The sequence below is a fragment of the Vespula pensylvanica genome, chromosome 2 (genome assembly GCF_014466175.1).
Source record: "Vespula pensylvanica isolate Volc-1 chromosome 2, ASM1446617v1, whole genome shotgun sequence".
NCBI lineage: Eukaryota > Metazoa > Arthropoda > Insecta > Hymenoptera > Vespidae > Vespula > Vespula pensylvanica.
In genome coordinates, this window is record NC_057686.1 from 9,525,967 (window position 1) to 9,545,247 (window position 19,281).

At 40.1% G+C, this 19,281-nt stretch overlaps 1 protein-coding gene across 7 annotated transcripts in view; it reads right to left on the reverse strand.

The window, feature by feature from the left end:
- Nucleotides 1-1,189: 1,189 nt before the first annotated feature.
- Nucleotides 1,190-19,281, reverse strand: part of LOC122638069 — a 100,487-nt gene continuing 82,395 nt past the window's right edge. For 5 of the 7 annotated variants that reach the window (XM_043830714.1, XM_043830713.1, XM_043830715.1 and 2 more), the window contains 5 exons: nt 18,838-19,110; nt 16,498-16,850; nt 16,093-16,403; nt 6,972-7,034; nt 1,190-4,140 (listed from right to left, as the gene is read on the reverse strand). In XM_043830714.1, the coding sequence (XP_043686649.1) occupies nt 4,052-4,140; nt 6,972-7,034; nt 16,093-16,403; nt 16,498-16,850; nt 18,838-19,110 (1,089 nt within the window). In that variant the 3' untranslated portion in view covers nt 1,190-4,051. Of the gene's footprint in view, nt 4,141-6,971; nt 7,035-13,663; nt 13,998-16,092; nt 16,404-16,497; nt 16,851-18,837; nt 19,111-19,281 lie in introns of those variants that run through there. The other 2 variants (XM_043830712.1, XM_043830717.1) reach the window with 2 other exon arrangements.

Sequence of the window (19,281 nt, forward strand, 5' to 3'; positions counted from 1 at the left end):
GAATTTTTTCCTTCTTAGTTTTTTTTTTCTTATTCAACTTTCTTTGACAACAATCGATACGTTCAAAGATAATGCTTTTTTCTTTCCGAACTTGTTCGAATCAAAGTCGCAAGTGAGATTTGTGGCTCAGAAATGGTGCGACGAAAAAGTAGGAGACGAAGAAACATGGAAAGAGATTCCGCTTTTTGTTTTATATTTTAACATTAAATAATATTCATACATACATGTGTGTAATACCTAATTTTCTCGCCTTTGGAGCATTAGGAAATGCTGAAAGAATGAAGGAAAGGTGGAAATGGACAACGATAAGACAACGGTGATGACGAACGAACGGCGACGACCGACGATTACGTTCACATCTCATTATTAGCTGTAACTTATACGCACGTACGCAAAATAACGAACGAAATCTTAAGACAAGAAAATTTCGTATTTCATCGGAGCGCGAATATCAACAACTTTTTTTTTATCTAAGAAGTTTTATTATTGCGTCAAGGAAAGAGTTGCTTTCTTTTGCATTTACGAACAATTCTTTTATACATCTTTTACTTTTTGCTATGATATAAATAATTATTTATTAGTTTTTTACAGTATGTAATTTAACATACTCGATTTACACGAGATTTAAAGAAACGAATTCGACGGGTAGATCAGTTAAGGTAGATTTACAGAAAGCAAGTTACCTTATGGTTCGTTACGAGGTCGAAAGAAACGGTGAGAAACGTTGAGGATATCCTCTAAATACCTACGACTTCCATCGACGGAAGTGTAGTTTTCTGTTCAATGTCTTTAAAGAATCTCATATACAAAGGCATTCGTTTTATTTTTCTATCGATCGTTTTGCTATCGACAAAGAATAGACTCGGCATGTATAGTTCATACATGTGGATGCATCAAAAATTATTTCTATCTATATCCAAACCGATCGCAAGTCCAACGTTAAATCTAATTTCGTTTTATTCAGTATGGAAGATGCGAAAACCCTCGTATTCGTTTGTAAATAATTATCGAAATCGATTCTGTTTTATTGTTAGCATCGTACACACATATACAAACAAATTGTAGCAAATTACCTTTTTCCCAATGCGATGTTTCTTAGCTTCTCCTTAGCTATCGTCTTCTTAGCAATTTTCCTTCTTGTAAAAGTCGTCAGTGTAGTTTGGAATTTCGACAGAATCGTCCAAGAAGATTTTGCATTTTATTGTGTTTTATTAACAATAGAAAATCAAAAGCACAAGTTAAGAGACAACGGCGGCGAATTATCGATCATTGTTTTTCTTCCTACGGACAAAAAGTTTTCTTCGTGGGTGCACCCTGTTTTATCGATTACGTAAACACTGCTAAAAATCTACGGTGGTTAAATCGTAGAAGGGGAAGTTGTTCTCGTTCCTAGCTTTCAGCGCTGGCTCCCTTTTAACCGCTTTAATGGAATCAATGAAGCAGAGTTCGTGGTGCAGTTCGTCGCACGCCTCGTATCTGGATCGCATCTTCTCCTTTTTTTTGTCATTGTATATTATTTGAAGATTTTGAACAGAAAAAATCGAACCGATTTACGTATTCCTTTGAACGAGACGATTGTAACTCGACATATTTTCCAAGATCTTCGATAACGATTCGATGGATCGATAATACGCAAATGGTTTGATTTCTCCTCGAAACTTTCGTAGGCCGTTTTTTCTGTATTCTTTTTTGCGTTCTGCAAAATCGAGCAAGTCTTTTCTTTTTGAAAATACGAAAAAACAACATATTCGTTTTTAAAATCCGACATGCATTGACGTTGTTATACTTTCCTTGTTTTGTTACACGAAATGTAAGAAATGTTTTGTAAGAGGAGGGAGTTTCGAATACTCGAATACAAGACTTTGTAATATATTCACTTGCATATATATCTATCGCGCGCACGCGCGTGTGTGTACATACATAGATACATACATACATACACACACACACATGTATATATACACAACTCCAGGTATCCTCCATAAGTCGGCAAGTTTTCCCTTGACGAACGATCTTTGGCATTCGATCGATTTCGCCGCCCATCTTTATTTATTTATCTTTTTTTTTTTTTATCATTACTCTTCGCGACTTCGTCCAGCGTGCGAAGTGAATGCATTAATAATGTCAAATTAAAAATAATATTAAATAGATATATGATCTGATTTTATCGTTACCTATCGCCGCCATCTTTTCCTTCTTTTTATCGGTTTTATTCTTGTGTGTTAATTACATATACATATATACATTTACCTTTATGTATATATGCATATGTAATGCGCGTGTGCGTACGCGCGTGCATAAGCACCACACACACAGACACACACACATGTATATACATTTATCCGTAATTTTTCATATATTTATCTGTACTAATGTTATGCCGATAATATTAACGTTATCGTTACCATGACGTTTGTGTGAATGTGTGCGCCTAAGTGGCTGTGTAATGCGTTCTCGAGCATTTATAATCATATATTGTGCCATTAATAATAATAGTAGTAAGGATGATGATGGTGGTGATGGTGATGGTGGTGATCGATGATCATAGCAATAATAGTAATAATAATAATAATATTAATAATAGTAATAATAATAATGATAATAAAAAAATAATAATAATGGTAATAATTATTATTACAATAATAATAGATCTCTATACTGATACGGATGACAATGAATAGTGATGATGATGACCATGACGATGACGATGACGATGACGACGACGACGACGACGATGATGATGACGATGATGACGATGACCGATGGTAATATAAATGTTACAACACGCGTTAACGTCTCTATGGACTTACAGCCGTATCAATAATAATGTACCGTATGATATACTCTCTTTAATAATATTCGTACTCATTCGCGATATATCTCACACTTGCTCCATGCAACATATTATACTTCCTTTTTTTCATCTATCACATATCGGCTAATATAAGTTAAGTATATTAAATACCCAAATACACTCTCTCTATATACTAAATAGTTTATTATTCCTTACGATGCGCTCGGGTTTTGAACCATATTAAAGGAAAGATAAAAGAAAAATTGAAAAACTCTTGTCGGCGCGTGCTCGATAGCTTATAATTTAATACGTTCGTTTAATCGAACATTTGTACGGAAAAGGAAGTTTAAAGTATCTTTTTTTTTTTCGAAGGTAAAAACAATTAGAAATGAGATGAAGCATTAGGGGATTAATCTAATGTAAGAATCGTTTAAATTTTATACTTCTAAGCACGCATCTATGGTTTGGCATGACTCGTCGACTTTCGGTGACGCGAACCGATTTTTATCTACGACAAAGTATGTCAAATCCGTCGAGTGAATTATAGAATCATTTCTACAGTCGATCTTATTTTTTTATTCATTTGAAGAACTAAACTCTTTCTCCTCCCTCTCATGTGACTGGTTCAGTCATTTCTCCGTTACTATTGGTCCGCATCGTGGAAGCGACGTATAAAAGAAAGAAAAAAAGGCACGATTCGCGTGATTCTCCGACTCACGACTGCTGATTTTCCTCACCAATAATAATAATAATAATTTTAATAATAATAATAATAATAATAGATAATAACAGTCAGGGGCGATCCGTTCCAGCTCTCCTCCGTATTTTCACCGTTCTTCTTTTACATCCCGCAATGATTTACTCGCGAAAGGGCGCACATTTTAGATTATATCGTGATCTAAATGAAGAATATTCACAAGCATCCGCGGATCGGGAATATTAAAAATTGTGAAAAACACGAGATCACCTGTTTAGATTCTCTTCCCCCCCCCCCCTCTCTCTCTATCTTCTTCTCTAATCGATGGTCATGATCGTAGCAGACGCAACCCAGACGCGGACATACCTATGTATAGATGGAGGGAGTATTGTGTAAACGACGTACGGAGGAAAGAGTCGCGGTTATTGAACGATGCAACAGCAGGGGTTGCTAGCTAAAGTCCTCGTGGCAACGCGTTGCTGGTAATACTGCTGCTGATGCTGCTGTTGATGACCTTGTCTCTGTCGTTGCCGGCCACTGATTACCCTGCCACACCTGGGCTATTGGTTCTCCAATGAATAATGTCGTGATCTTTTCCAAAAACCTTTGAAAAAGCCCTTTTTCTTTGGCGCCTCGCCACTCTCCGCGGCTATAACAGAAAAATTATACTCTCGTATCGACGGAAGTGATTTTAATCATTACTATTTATTGGATTATATTTTAAAAGAGCTTTGTTTCAAACCATTTTGAATTTGCTTTTAATGCTACTTTTCTGATAAATTTTGTTTCTATTTGTCTACATCGCATACGCTATCATTCAAAATCAATCATTAATTGCGTTAAATCGAAAGCCGAAACGATAGCCGACGACACTATACGACACGCTGGATATACGTTGACCAACTCTGCAACGGTTCTGTTTTTACGTAGGTATTTCAACCACGTTTTCGCGCGTGCTATATGTTAAGCAGCAAAGTCTTGACGATCGGTCGTCTCTTGCATGATAATTGCCGGTCTTTCCGGTTGCTTTCGAATTAAGAGCCACGACGTAGTCCTTCCGACATGAATTCGTTAAACATCGTTTTTTTTACATAGGATGATGATACCGTTATCACGAGTACCAAACTAGGATATTTCTAGCGATATATTTATTTATCGAATGAGAAAAGAATATTTTATTTTAAAATAAACCAAATAATCGGCTCTCTTTTCTTTCTGTGACCTTATGTAAATTAAAAAAAAAAATATTCCGCTTATGTCCGGGCATTCCTAATGGGATCCTCTCGGAGTATTGTTCTCGACGTCGCGTGCATCAAGGACGAAAGACATATTCGACGCATCGGCTCTGTTCGGCGTAAAGAGATACGTCAGGAGACATAACTGCGGCGGACTAGAGAGACAGAGAGAGGCCAATGAACGGAGGACGGGAGAAAGAGGAAGGCCAGTGCGTACGGATCAATACCGATAGTGGCACCTATAGCACACGTACTGGAGGAGACGCAGACTCTTGGGTGTGTCCGATCTCTCGCGCAGCATCCCGTTTTGCTCCTCTCTCTCTCTATATATATATCTATATATATATCTCTATATATATATATATATATATATATATATACATACATACACATATATGTACCACATAACACACACACATTATACATATATCATACATAACACACACGTGCGCGCGTGCGTGTATCTTTATCTTTCTCTGTTTTTCATAAATTCGCTTGTTTTTCTAGGTCTTAGGTTGCAGCATTCCTCTTTTCCAAAATCACTTCGTTATACAGGAAGTTCAAAAAGATAGTACCCAAGAGATTTAATACGTACTCCAACTTACGTAAGACAAATGTAATGTTATACCTACTGTAAGCTCAAGGCTTGAGTAGACGATACCATTTAAGAAAACACGTAACGTGATTCAGTGTTACCGAAAACTGGTAATGAGTTTTTTCGTATGCTCCTTGGCATAAAATCAAAGTATGCCGACTATTATTAATCTCGTACGCGTAATAATTTTGAAAGTATCCCCAATAGATATATATCTCGTCTCATTAGGAACGAAGTAATTGCTATTCTACAAACTAGTTAGTACAAATCTTTGTTGTATTCAAATTTCGAAAAAATTATTTTCGATATCGAAATAAGTATCGTGTCTAGTCGATTTTTTCGAATATGTATATATATATATATTTTTCTAATTTCCAAATTGAAAAAGGGTTTTCATTTTTGCATATGAGAGGGAAAGTAGGAGTAATGCGCAAGGGTAAAGATATTTTTATGATCGTACGAATTATCGCATTCATGTATCAAGTTGCGTCTCTTATCGACGCAACTCGAGATAAGATAATGCCGATACATTTTTTTTTCTTATCTACCTGCAAAATAGACAGAAACTACTGTGAAATGAATAATTTAGAAAAAAAATAAGAAAAAAAAGAAAGATAAAAAATATATTTTTTGGTCACTTGCCTAATTATGCTTATTTGCCGATAAAAGAGAAAGAAATTAAATCACAAGTACGCGATGAAATCATTCACAACGTTAGACGGTCAAGAAAGTCGCGAACCGATCGGTAAGCGGGTATTTTCCGAAAATAAACAAGCTGTATTAATAGCGATGGATCTTATAGCGAGGACGAACTTGGAAGAAGTTGGAGAGGATGATATTTTGGAACGAGCCATGCTGCTACGGTTATGTTTCGTAGGTGCACGCGTACGACGATGCGTTCATTCTGTTACTATGATTATTTTCAAAATTTTTAGAACGAGAATCCGTCGCTCAAAAAGATATCCTTACTTATTGTCAAATATTCTCAAGGTCGACCAGTAATTTACGAAAAATTTGAATCGAAATCCGTGAGTGCTTTCTAAATTGTCCTCGACTTGATGTTTTAAATTAAACTAAAGAACGTGTTGTTCGTTGTATTGTTCGTGCAACTTTTGACGATTAACAACATTGGACGTTAACATTTTCTAATTTCTTAGAAAGATACACAACCAATACGAATACGTAGTCTATAAGGGTGTCTCTCTCTCTCTCTCTCTCTCTCTCTTTCTCTCTCTCTCTCTATCTGTACTCTCGCAGCGAAGAACGAGTTCTTCGTTCGTGACGATCCAGTCTATTTCTGTTCGAGGATGGTCGTGGTTAATATTTCGGGTACTTCTTATTGCCAAGTCGAAGTAAAGTCTGGCCGTGTGGTTTAAAAATAGCCGTGGAGACGCGTGTCGTGTCCCCGTCGGGGAAATTGAGTCTCTTTTCTCTCTCGTTTTCTCGCTGTATTTGTCCCCTACCCCGTTCCTTTCTCGCTGCTTACCATCGTGAATGATCTCCGATGATACGATAGTAACAAAGTTTAGAAACCAACGAGAGGTATGTGATTATTTCTCTCTTTTTTTATTTTGGATAATTATCATTAAAAAGATGAGAATAGAAGAACAACACGATTCAAGTAATATTAGCGTTTCAATAAAGACTTACCGGCATAAGGACCCGAAGGTAAAGCGTTGTCTTTACCACTTTTTCCATCTTTACTGCCACTCCCTGAAACAATGAAAAGAAAATTGCATATTAAATAGAAATAGATACTTGATATAACACCGTACGGACATATAGGATAGCATACTACTATGATATGGAATAGAAAATACTAATATATATATATATATATATATTTTTCATAAATATATAGCTTTACCTTCGAAAATCAAACTACATACCTAACGCGAACCGAGTTGAGTCGGTGTCTAATCATAAGTGGTTGGCAAAGTGGACGCGTCGTTCAGTATCCTGCTAATAGACAAAGTAAGTAGCTTGACATCTAAAGGAGTTTCTTTGTTTGAAACGCAAAGATTCCGATTGAAGAAGATTCCTCGAAGAGCACGCAAATCGATATATATTACGTAGCTATATGCTCTACATATTTAACGAGTTACGAGTCGAGCCTTCCTTTTCTTTTTGCACGAGCAACAAAGAGAAATTTTTTTTCTATAAAAATAGAATTTTTATTCGATGAAATGTTTTGATTTTCTTGAAAACGGATGTGTATAAGGATATGTATCAGTATACACATAGATCAGTAACGTTCACGTTTTGGGAAACTGCAAGAGTAGAAACTGATCGTAGAGAGAAGAACCCCTTGCAGAAAAACTGAGCAGTTGCGCGAAAGAATGATCTGCCCAGCTTCATGGGCTACTTCATAGTCGTCCAACTCGTTGAATTGATCTTCGTTATCTATCTTAAATGGGTAGACGTAGTATAATACGAGTGCATAACTGTATTTGCCTTGGTTTTTCTCCGATGGATTCACACATTCGAGTGGCCAGATCGTGATTAAGATCCGTTCATTTTGACGAAAATATGCGAGTGGAAAGCGTTTAATTAGATTCTGGAACTTGTTTAAAATCATCCGTCGGATCGGTGATCTTCAGAGATCTTTATAGGGAGAGTTTTCGCATTTTCCTTTCGATGAATATTCTTCGTAAAGGTAATCGCGAGCTTGAAGAGTGCGAAGTGGATGTTAGCGCGGTGCCTTTGTAAAAATGACACTTGTATCGAAACCAATGCACTAACAATAACTAAAAACGGTCTAATTCAAGGACATTCGATAATCATAGATCCACATATCTGACGCTTTAAGCTGGACGCGTTATGAACGAATACGTTAGAAACGTTATTCTAAGAATCTCGAATATTGTGGTCGTATGTTGACACGGCTAAGAGTGCGATACTTTGTTGTCATCTAAGGAATGCAAGTATATGGCCGATGACTCGACGTCATGGCGCCTTATGTCGCTTGAAAGGAAGTAAACATTTGAAACAAAGGATCTGATCACAGAGTGGGAAAGGTGCCAACCTTCTGGTAAGAGGATTGAGTTTAACCGTTCAGTGCTTATTCGGCGATTATTTTCTAACGCGTATTAGCCGTGTATAATCTTTTTCAAACAGTAAGGATAAATATTCAAAGACACATTTTGAATTTCGTAATCGAACGTTTTTTTCCCGTGTTCGCCTCGTAACTCGATCAGGAGATTCACATTCGAAGAATGAAAAAGTCGAAGAAACCGCACAAGCGCGGGCTTCTTTCATAAATCCTGAATGAAAGCTCACCGATGACGTTCTTGAATGTTCTGGCAGTTTCTTGCAGCAAAGTCGCTTGATACGGCATTGCCATTGGCGGACGCACGGTAAAACCGTTAAAAAGTTTAAGGTTTTGCCGTTCCAAAGCGACAATGCATTCGGGGAAGATCGGAAAGGATCGGTAAGGATCGGTAGGGTGGTTCGAGGACGCCCGAGATCCTATTTCCGCGACATGCTGTAACCAGCTGGCACTTCTCGATGAGTAGACCGCTAGAAAATCGTCCACCGAGAAGCCCCCTGCAGCGACAGAAGCTTCTCGTAACTGGCTCGATAAAAACTAGTTGATATGAGCATGGAAACTAAGCTACGCGCCTATCTGTGACGCTATTATTACAACTAAATTTTTCTCTTTCTCTCATTTATTGGATGCTAGATAAACTTGTCACGTTGTCTTATCGTCATTCTTTATCTATCTACCCAGCACGAAGAATCCTTATCGTCGAAAAGCCGGTACAAAGCTCTGACGCTTCGATGATAAAACATCGTCGAGATCGTCATCCGGTACCATTTTACGATCTACCTACGTAAATCTGACTTAGCGTTACAAATCGAAGCTTTCTTTGATTCGTATATTATTTTTCTTTTCGCTATCGAAAGAGGAATACTTTCACGTTTACCGTAATTTATTTAGTCGTGGTTGAAAGAAAAGAAGGAGAAAAGAAGGCACGTTTCGCTCTCAAATACATTTTCTCTCGCGAGCCTTTCTTACCGTGACTTCTCAAACGCGTAAAATCGAATAAAATCCTAACGAACACTTGTTGTAACAATATTGAGTTCATTCTCGGCGATTATATCGCTCCTCGAGCCGTATCCCTCACCTGCGACGATGGTACAGATTGGAATGATTGTTCCCACGACTAATGGCACGTGCGCCCGGTGCAGCCGATACAGCGATTGCCATATCTCACGTGTGTTGCTTGAGAAAATTAACGAGATATACTTCATCTACTTAGGTACTTCAATAGACTTTCGATTACGTTTTCGAAGAATTGATAAGGAAGACGAAACTAAATCGTTTTTCCCAGTTTCGAAGCAATAAAATTTTCAAGCAACGAAAAATCAGACTTGAAAAACGATATGCAATTCGAATGCTGTCGAACTCTGCTCCAACGTTATTTGAAGGATATACGAACGAACGTGAACGATTTCTATTTTCGTCGAAAAACTACAGTCGGCTTGTAGCGACACCTTTTTATCTCCACATCTCGTTCATGTTTTCTATAATCGCAAGGATTCTTGTTCTCGTGATTAACAACGAGACTGCTGGTCGACGGTTGTTTCTCGGTGATGGACGCAGCTCGCCCATCGTAGGATGCCGCACGCTGCGTATTTTATTTTAGTACTCTCGGCATCCCAAGCGTCGATTCTGAGAATTCCAATGCGAGCTGACTGACTAGCTGCTCGATACGTACGACCGTATAACAAGAGTTTACTTTTTCAACTGTTTGTCTACCTACCTACCTAAAAACATCTACACATTCTAATTTTTAAGAAATCGTTTTGAAGTTCTCGATGGTTGACAGTAGAAGAGAGCAACGACGTTGAGAAGTAGCATCGAAGCAGACGTCGATCAGATGGACACTCGTCGGATCAAGCACATGTTCGAGTCCATATTATGCATATCGTGACAATGTCCGCTACGTAGAGTGCAATGACGTAGGTATAATTAAAAACACGACGGAGTTGTCAACCGAGACCCATTCGGACGTGTAAACGATCTTCGAACGTTTCGATTTGTATCTAGGCGAAGGTATTTGTACATTAATTTTTCGACGAAATACGATAATACGATTCCGTCGATACGAAATACAAAATACGACAATACGATAAGGCGATCGAACGATTGAAAATTATTGACAAAATAACAACGACATCTACGAAAAAGTAGAGTTTTTCGAGCGTTGATCAACGTTGATCGCGACGTATGTAATTCTCAAGGATGTAATTCCACGAGGATTGAAGCGTATCTCTCGCGATTGTATCTAAAAATGTCTGTCGGGGTGTCGAGAAAGGTTCGCATTTCCGTGGCGTAGTGCGCGCCGAAAGAGCTGGTCGATATTTTCTGCCATCGCGCGCAAAGCAGTGCGGCGGAGAGGAGGATGAGCTTGAGAAAGCCTCGACGAGCGTCTCAAGAAACAAAGAGAGGTTGCATCGTTTTCGCGAATCTTCTTTCGCCTCACTTTCTCCTCCTCTCCCTTGTCCATAGGTCGATGTAGAGCGTAGGCAGAGGTTGGCGACGTTGGCGGTGGCGTCTCTGCTAGAGGTGAAACGTTTAGAGTCCGCCGAAGGGTCGGTAGACAGGCCGGTAGACGGGAGTAACGATTGCCACCCCAGCCGTGTCGAGATGGTCGCCCCTACGGCTGCTCCACCCCTATGTGCTACCTATTCGGCGAGCGCTACTAACGCGCTACTAACCTAGCCAAAAACATCCCCCACCGGCCTTTAAGAGAACGAGAAATCGCTTGAAGAATTTTGTTGGGCAAACGGATGATCAGGGGACCCTTCTCGACCTTAAGAGGGACAACGCTTGGAAGGAAACAGTAGATGCTTTTAGATATACACGCTTTTTCGTGCGGTCAGGGAAATACGACAGCAAGTAACTTCGGTTGCTGCCGAAACTTACATGGATGTGTTTTTGAACAAGACCTCGATGCTTTGGGAATGGAATGCTAACTGAAAAGGATATAGCTATATCGGTTACATCAAGCATGGACATTTGTTGACCCTGCTTCTATCACTGGCAACGAAAGAGTGCCTTCAACCGCAATAACTTTCAGGGTTTATATTTCCGGGAACTTTTTAACCCGCAAACTTATCGTTTCCTGCTAGAAATGATTAAATTCTGTTGCAAAAGGAACGCGATAACGATCGAATTTTATATCACATTTCTTACATTCCCGGACAAAGCGATAAGACACTTTTGTAAAATTTGCTGTTTTTCGATATTATATTACGAAATAATATTTTAAATAGTATGGATTTTAATAAATAATATAGATTTTAAACAATGCATCTTGGACAAACAGTCGAGTGCATAAGTGAAAAATGGCCTAAACCGTTATAAAATAAAATAAAATAGGTTACACACGATTCATTACCATATCAAATGATTCAACTCGTTAAACAAAGCTCAACTTATTACTAAACAACGCAAAAAATATATATTCTGATTAATATATTAAGTGATTAATTTTGGTAAATATCATATATAGATATTAGCAAATTCATCGCTTTTACTATAATTTCGTTCTCTTTAGTGAAGAATTTGATTTGATGCAAATAAGTCATTCATTTCTGTTTTTTCAGAATACTTTTCATAGAATCCGCATTATTCAAAACATTATTTCGTAATATATTATCGAAAAGTAGTAAATTAGCTAGTATGATGTGTTATTGTTCGGTAGTATTTTCTATCTATGTCATAATAGTAAACGTCCCAGCAGCACGACAGATCTTTTCGTAATTAAACAATAAGATCGCAATGTCGTCTTTTAATGGTGGCTGTTCGTTATGGTCTAGAGCGAACAAATCGCATCTATCACCTACTACTTTGGTCGTTTATCGGCCAAATTAATCCGATCTGTATCCGAGCGACGTATGCGAGTACGTGCGGTTCGAATTTCCGTCCTTTTTTCCGCCGAGAAGAAAAAATGACACAAGGGTAACTTAGCAGTGATATAACGCGTATCGACACGGTCTTCTAAAAATAAACACAACAACCGATAAGCTTCGAATCGAAGACAGTCACGGCATCGTCCTCGGGTCGTTTGTAGGTCGTCCCTTCTTCGTACTTCCCGATATTTTCAGAGACCTAAATGCATGAGATCGTTGACGAAAGAAAAAAAAAAAAAAAAAATCGCTGGCTGTATTCGAATTTGCGCTATTCAAGTATATTGGGATGCGCGATACGAGGTGGATGACACACAGACTGAATATCGATCGCGACGGTTGACCTTGCCGAGAGCGCGTATAAAAAGGATAATTATAACGTTCTTTGAACGGTTTCAGAATCGCGATCATTACAGAAGAATCTACGAAATAAAATCGAAAGAGATAACTTTGTGTTTGTTCGTTGGTGATTGACCGGAGGTAGAACAGATCGAAGCGATGGTGTGGTGTATGTGCGTGTGTATGAGAGAAAGAAAGAGAGACGAAACGCGGAAAGTAGGAAACGTTTGCGCGTACCTTCCCCTTCGGACGAATCAATAACTGGAACCCTTGAGTCGCGACTCGTCGCGTTTCGTCGTGTCTCGTCGCGTCTCGTCTCGTCTCGTCTCGTCTCGTCTAGTCTAGTCTAGTCTAGTCTAGTCTCGTCGAGTCGGATATCCACGAATCAGATCGAGCTAATGTTCGACTACAAATATCGCGTTCGTCTTACGAGTAGTCCTCTTGTTCATTTCGCGCGCGGCTAGTCCTACGGATTTACTCCGTGAACTTTTCTTCTAGATTTCCAGCATTTATTTTCTTCGCTGTACCGGTCTGCCGACTGCTGCGCCGTCGTCGACGCCGCTGTTTCTGCTGCTGCCACAGTGTTGCGGATAAGCGAAGGAGGGGGAACATGTCGTCGTCCACGTTAGACGACGCGCGACTGCCTCGTTTTCAACGAAACTATCGACCGTTTTTTTTCACCTTTTTTTTTAATCAGCACGATGTTCCCTTGAAAGGGATTAATGAAACAATGTTTCGATGTAATGTTGAGAGATATACAACGATCAATTTCTTATCAATGGGGAAAGTCAAATACGAACGATGACTAATAAGCTAAGTTCTCTTTACGAAGCATCGACGATCGTAGAAATTTCTATGATCATTAAAGCTTAGTCAATCGGCACAAAGCAGTCGCTCAGTTACATTTAATAACGCGTTGTTACAAAGTTAAGATACTAGGGGGAAAAAAAAAAAAGAAAAATCTATTCTTCCAAAACAAGAATGCCAGTTTCTTTGAAAAAATTTAAAAAAGCAATTTTCTTGCGATTGATATTCAAAGTAACGTTAACTGTTTGTAAATGAATGGTTAAGCTAAATAGATCTAATGATGATATAAAACTAAAGATTATTATTGATTATAAATCGGAGTGTACAGAAGAATTGGATGAAAATGCATGAACGTTCCAGCAACGTGTAACATGGAGGAAGTCTTTGTCTCTGCGGTCTCTCTTTCTCTCTTTCTCTGACCCCCCTCCCATATCTCGTTTTCTTTTTGTACATATATACGTATGCTCCCTCCCCTTTTTCTTTTCTTCGCTTTGGACGGTCACGCTTTCAAGGTCGATCACATTCAGCTGGGAGATCGGTCGATGGAGTTACCGATAGATGGCACCACGATGCGGTGAAAGTTTAACACGTGGTCTCTCGGAAATCGTGGACCTTCTCACAAAGGTAAAAAGAAATGGAAAATGCTATCATCGTTCATCGATAAATTTCCTTAATTTGAAAGATTTTGAACATAAATAACAAGAAGATTATCCTAAAAATATAGATTTTCAATGTTATCGGAATATTCTCTATATATTTTTATTACGCGAGTTAAGAAATATTTCTCGTTATTTTCGCTATCATAAATTAACTTGGAAATGTTTCGTTTATCAAGAAGAAAAATAAGGTGGGCGTACTCGAATATCGGTTTGGAAACAGTTATTTAGCGCCATCTTCGGTAGTGCGCCGCAACTAAGTTGAAGTTAAACGAGCGCGTGAATAAGAGGACAAGATTGACCTCTATGGCGTCTAATTCGAACTAAGTCGTGTTATAACAAACATGTCTTCTTATAGATGGCGTGTTATTAACGGAACGTAGTAGACCCTTCATTCGTCACCGAGAATTTAAACGTTACATCGAATCACATTTGTTTTCTTTTTTCTTGGAGGACTTGATTTGTTTCGATAAAAATTTGCAATCTTAAAAAAATACAGACGAACGAGTAAAATGTGTATCATAAAAATGACGATCGAAATCTTTCTGAGACAACAAAAATACCGACAATAGACTAGTTACATTGTATTCTAAAATTTGTATAAATGGCATGCACTGTTGCTACGTTATATACATACATACTCCACGCACGTAACACATATAGTAGCCTCTTAAACAGTATTCTGACTTGATATTGAAAAATTCATGAGGGATATCATGAGGAATTTTTAGTCAATCATGTGATGAACTTTACATAACGTTATAAAGAGTACCGGTTAAAAGGCGTCCAAAGAAAAAGATCATAAAAGTTTGATACTTGAAAAAAAGAAAAAAAAAAAAAAAAAAGAAAAAAAAAAGGAGAGAATCTTTAACAGGCAAGCATTCCATATCTACCTAGAGCGTCGGATAGCTAGCTTCAAAGTAGTGGCTGTCGATTGCCACGAAAGGTCACACAGGAGAAAAGTCAGAGAAGTTTCTCACAAGTTTTACTTATCAATAGTTACGGGGTTTCAAAAATTCAATCCGCTAGAAAAACCCGATGCAGGTTGCTCGGTCATATGACGGCGATCGCCATTTTCTGCTCATAGAATATATCTTTTTGTCACGTATCTAAGATTTTCTAAAGATACGACTTGTTTATACTTGCGACGTTATAAGTGTCAATTAATCGTTTCAATCCGCTTAACGTCTTAAATCGTGCTTTCGAAAAGACAGAGGAAGTCGGAAAAAAGAGGAAGTAAAACAAAAGAATCTTTTTAAAAGAGTGCGTGTAGTCAATTGGGTCCAAATGACGGATGCGTCTATTTCTTTTCTAACCATTTGCGCTGGAATAATCGATGCAGAAGGTTAAACAACGTGCAACCACGTCGTTTGATGGTCATACGTTATCGATAAGTTTTCGAACACAGTTCGGAAGAGCGTTGAACGAGTGTGATAATTTCATAAAAATAATTTCAAGTATCAGTTCGCTGTGAATTATATCGGAAGCGTTTGCCGCGCGCGCCATTAAGAGACTACCAGCGTAAGTGGTTAAAGTCGAAAGATGGGAAAAAGAGATGGAGAACGGAGTTAAGAATTTAAGAGCAGAGACGGTCGACCGTCGTTTCCAAAGCTATCCTCTCGCAACAACTCGCTCTGATCGCTCGACGATCCTCGCGTGTCGAAAGATCCGTTCGACTTGTTCGACGAAGAGATTCTTCGAAGAAATCGAATCGGTCTGTCGCGCGCAGTGAGACCGCTAAATGTCCGATTTTCTTTCAACTCTTTTTGGAAGATGCAACGATAAGATAGCAAAGACCTTTTCAAATCGATGCAAGGATCGAAGCAATTGGCGGGAAAGGACAAAAGGAAAGAGAAATCGGACGTTAGAGGAGAACACCGCGCGTCGGCCTGGACGAGAAGAACGTGTCGAAATCCAGAGACGGTCGCGGTCGATAGCATCGTGTTCTTCCTCTCGGTACGAGTAGCGGCTGAAACGCGAGGTTCTATCCTCTCGTTCCGCTTAACGGTGCGAATCCCCGCGCTCTTTCCCGCGCTCTTCCCCGCGCTTACCTTTCTTGATGAGCAAGCTAGTGACCCTCCGTAGCGCCTCGCGAGTGCTGGACGCGGAGCTGTGCTTACTTTGGCCGAAGTATTTGTTGGGTGTGATGTTCGTCGGCAGGGTTAACGGTTTCCTCTGATCGGCACCGCTCGGTAAGCGCGCGTCGTAAACGTTGTTTAGCCGTTCAAGATGCTCGATGGAAGCTGGTCGCGGCTGATTCACTTTTCTCGTTGGATACCATCCCCGATTCGGCCCACCCGCCAGTCGGAGCAATTCCGTTCCGATTATCGCCTGTTCCAGACCAGGATTGTTCCTTCGATACCTGCATCGTTTTACGTCATATCGATTTGTTTCTTTCCCCTTTTTCTTATATTTCTCTCTTTTATTGGCGGATCTCTTCGAAATCGTAATCTTACCCAGTGGTCGCCGTCGTCGGGGCATACCAACCGGGTTGACGGCGTGTTTGCGCCTGGTTCCCGGCATGTTGCGGCGTTCGTGGAATATCGCTGCCTCTGGCGAAGACCGGGGTTTCTGGTAGCGAGCAGGAGGTTTGCATACCAGTTCCGCTGGATGCGACGGCGTTTGTCGTGGTCCCGCCGTTAGCTCCGCCGTTGGCACCATCGTTGCCACCGCCGTTGATACCGCCGTTGGAGCCTGCAACGTTCGAGGAGCAACCATCCGCCGAGGGCGAGTGCTTCTTTGCGAAGGGACGACGTCTCGACGACGGTCCTGGCAAATCCGTCGGTAAGGTCCTTCTCTCCACCGGCACCTGAGACAAACCAGACGCACGTCGCTTTTTTAATCGTTCTTTGTCGTTGAAGTTTGAGCACAACTCCAAACTTTCATTTCGTTCTCCGTTCGATTGCGGCGCTCGGTTTCGAGGGGCGATCGTTGAAAAAAAATTGCCAATATTTTCGACGACAATACGAGAGAGCCAAGTGGCTGCGCCGCGTGGAGCACTACGTTGATCGATGCTTTTGCTTTTTTTTTTTACCGAGCGTTTTACTCCGGACCCACCGACGACGCTCTCTTTGCCAGATTATTGAACCGAAAAAAAAAGAATGCTATCCTGACGACGAGCGTTTGTCATTATACTTTTCCGACTATTCGCGATTTCCTATCTTTTTCTAATCGCTAGCGAGATGGATGTAGAACGAATTTTGGAATGGATGGAAAATGGATTTCGTGCGACGTGTTTTGCCGAGCAAAACGACTTTGCTGAGTTATACGCGGAGGCAGCTCTAAACAACAAATTTCATCTTTATTTCGTTTCCGCGATGATCGAACAGAAGAAGCCTAGTAAACTGATCGATTCCTTCCTTGCTGGACTAATAAGGAGACGGCTTAATATCGGCCATGCTGAGCCATGCGGACGCACGATTTTTTATTCACGCCCAGATCCCCACATTCGCCGGCAAACATTTTTCTTTTCGCGTCACGCCGCGTAATTGGCTGACGGTAATCTTTTCCCTTTCCCTTCATTTTCTCTTCGTGGATGATTCAATAATAGAGAATATCATAAATACGTATCGTCGTCTTCGTATTCTATCGCGTTAGAAAAAGTTCGTGAGATGATATCTTATTGATTCAACTTTCGTTCAAATATTCATCGACTTTTAGTTTCAAAGTTCACTCGTCGATCGCGGATGTTTCTTAATTACACAGACATTACTTCGTCGGGCTCGATATTCTCTTTTTTTCCATGTTTAATTAGTAATACCCGTGCATTTAGAAGTACGACGAAGCGAGGCGAAATAGGGTCAACGTCGAGCTAGCAAATTAAGAGCGAATCTAACAAGACGAAATTAACGTGAATTCTGAGCACCTCCGATCCTTTTCCCCTCTCGCCCCCTTGTTCTTTGTTTCCTTCGAATTGAACGATCAAAGACTAGTTTCGTTTCGAACGAAGTCATCGTTCCTGGAGAAAAAGCTATCTCTTTTAATTATTATCATCGTTTTTTTCTATCTCGCAGTACTTATCCTTTGAGTCAACTGCTTATATGGTGCACGATACGTCTACCTCTTCCGTTTCCAACTATCGTGGGAAAGATCGGTCCAAGTATCGTCGAAGATTGACTTTTACTTGATTTCCGCTCTTTGGATGGTCCTTTGTCGTTCCTCCGACTCGTTCGACTTCCCGATGCTTCCATCCTCTTTCGATCGATCCTTTGAACGCGAACGTTTCGTGCAACGATAACCAAGTAGAAACACTTACGATCATTTTTACAATGGATGTCGCAGCGAGTGAAGTTTTTGTCATTCCGTTTTTATAAATCAGTCCATCTATGCGTACAGATCGAGTAAATGTAACGAAACATACAATTAATATTATCTATCTCTTTTCCCGATATGGACATAGTTATGAGATTAGATACGGAGATTTTCTCTTTTCTCAATTTGCGATTAGCTTTCGGAATTACGTGTTCTTCTCGGTAATAGTCGTATTTGCGATGATTCACCGTGGAATTATTTAGAAAGAGATACGACGAAAGGCGCTATTACGTTAACTGCATAAGTTGGCCGGCATCCAGCCGACTTTTCGGTCAAAGTCACTAGTTTGGCCCGACTTTCCCTCATTTGCCTTGACATTGAATTTCTTTTTCTCCTCGCATCGTTGCCTTTCGCTGCGCATCTACCGTCTCCTCCTTTTTCCCGTTCCTTCGTCGTCTGATCGATCTTGATCTTTAAAGAAATTACTAGGTGCCCCCGATGCCGTTGAAAAGAGAGAAAAGAGAAAATAGAAAAGGGAAGTGTACCTCTCTTCTTGAATTGCCGGCGGCTGGCGTACGTCTACCGCGAGAGAAGCCGGCGTCCATCGATCTCGTATTGAGCGACGTTTGATGATCTTTGGCATCGACGATTTGGCCGCGATGCGGTGGCACTCTTGGCCTATACTCCATCGTTCTGTTACCGTGGCTTTTCGACCTGGTGCTAATTACGGCGTTTTGTCCAACGTCCGAATTTTCCTCGTCAGCTTCCTCCACCGGTGACGGCGGCAATGGTGGAAACTCGAGCACTTCGACGCTGACCTGTCGAAGAACGCGAGCATGCTGTTAGTTGTCTTTCGAAACCACCTCGAAAAGACGATTTTATCACCTTTTCTTACTAACTCGTGGAAGGAAAGCGCGAACGGCGTTCCGATATTCGCACGAGCGAAAAGATGGCGCGCGATTATACTCGATGACTACTTCCTTTCTGCG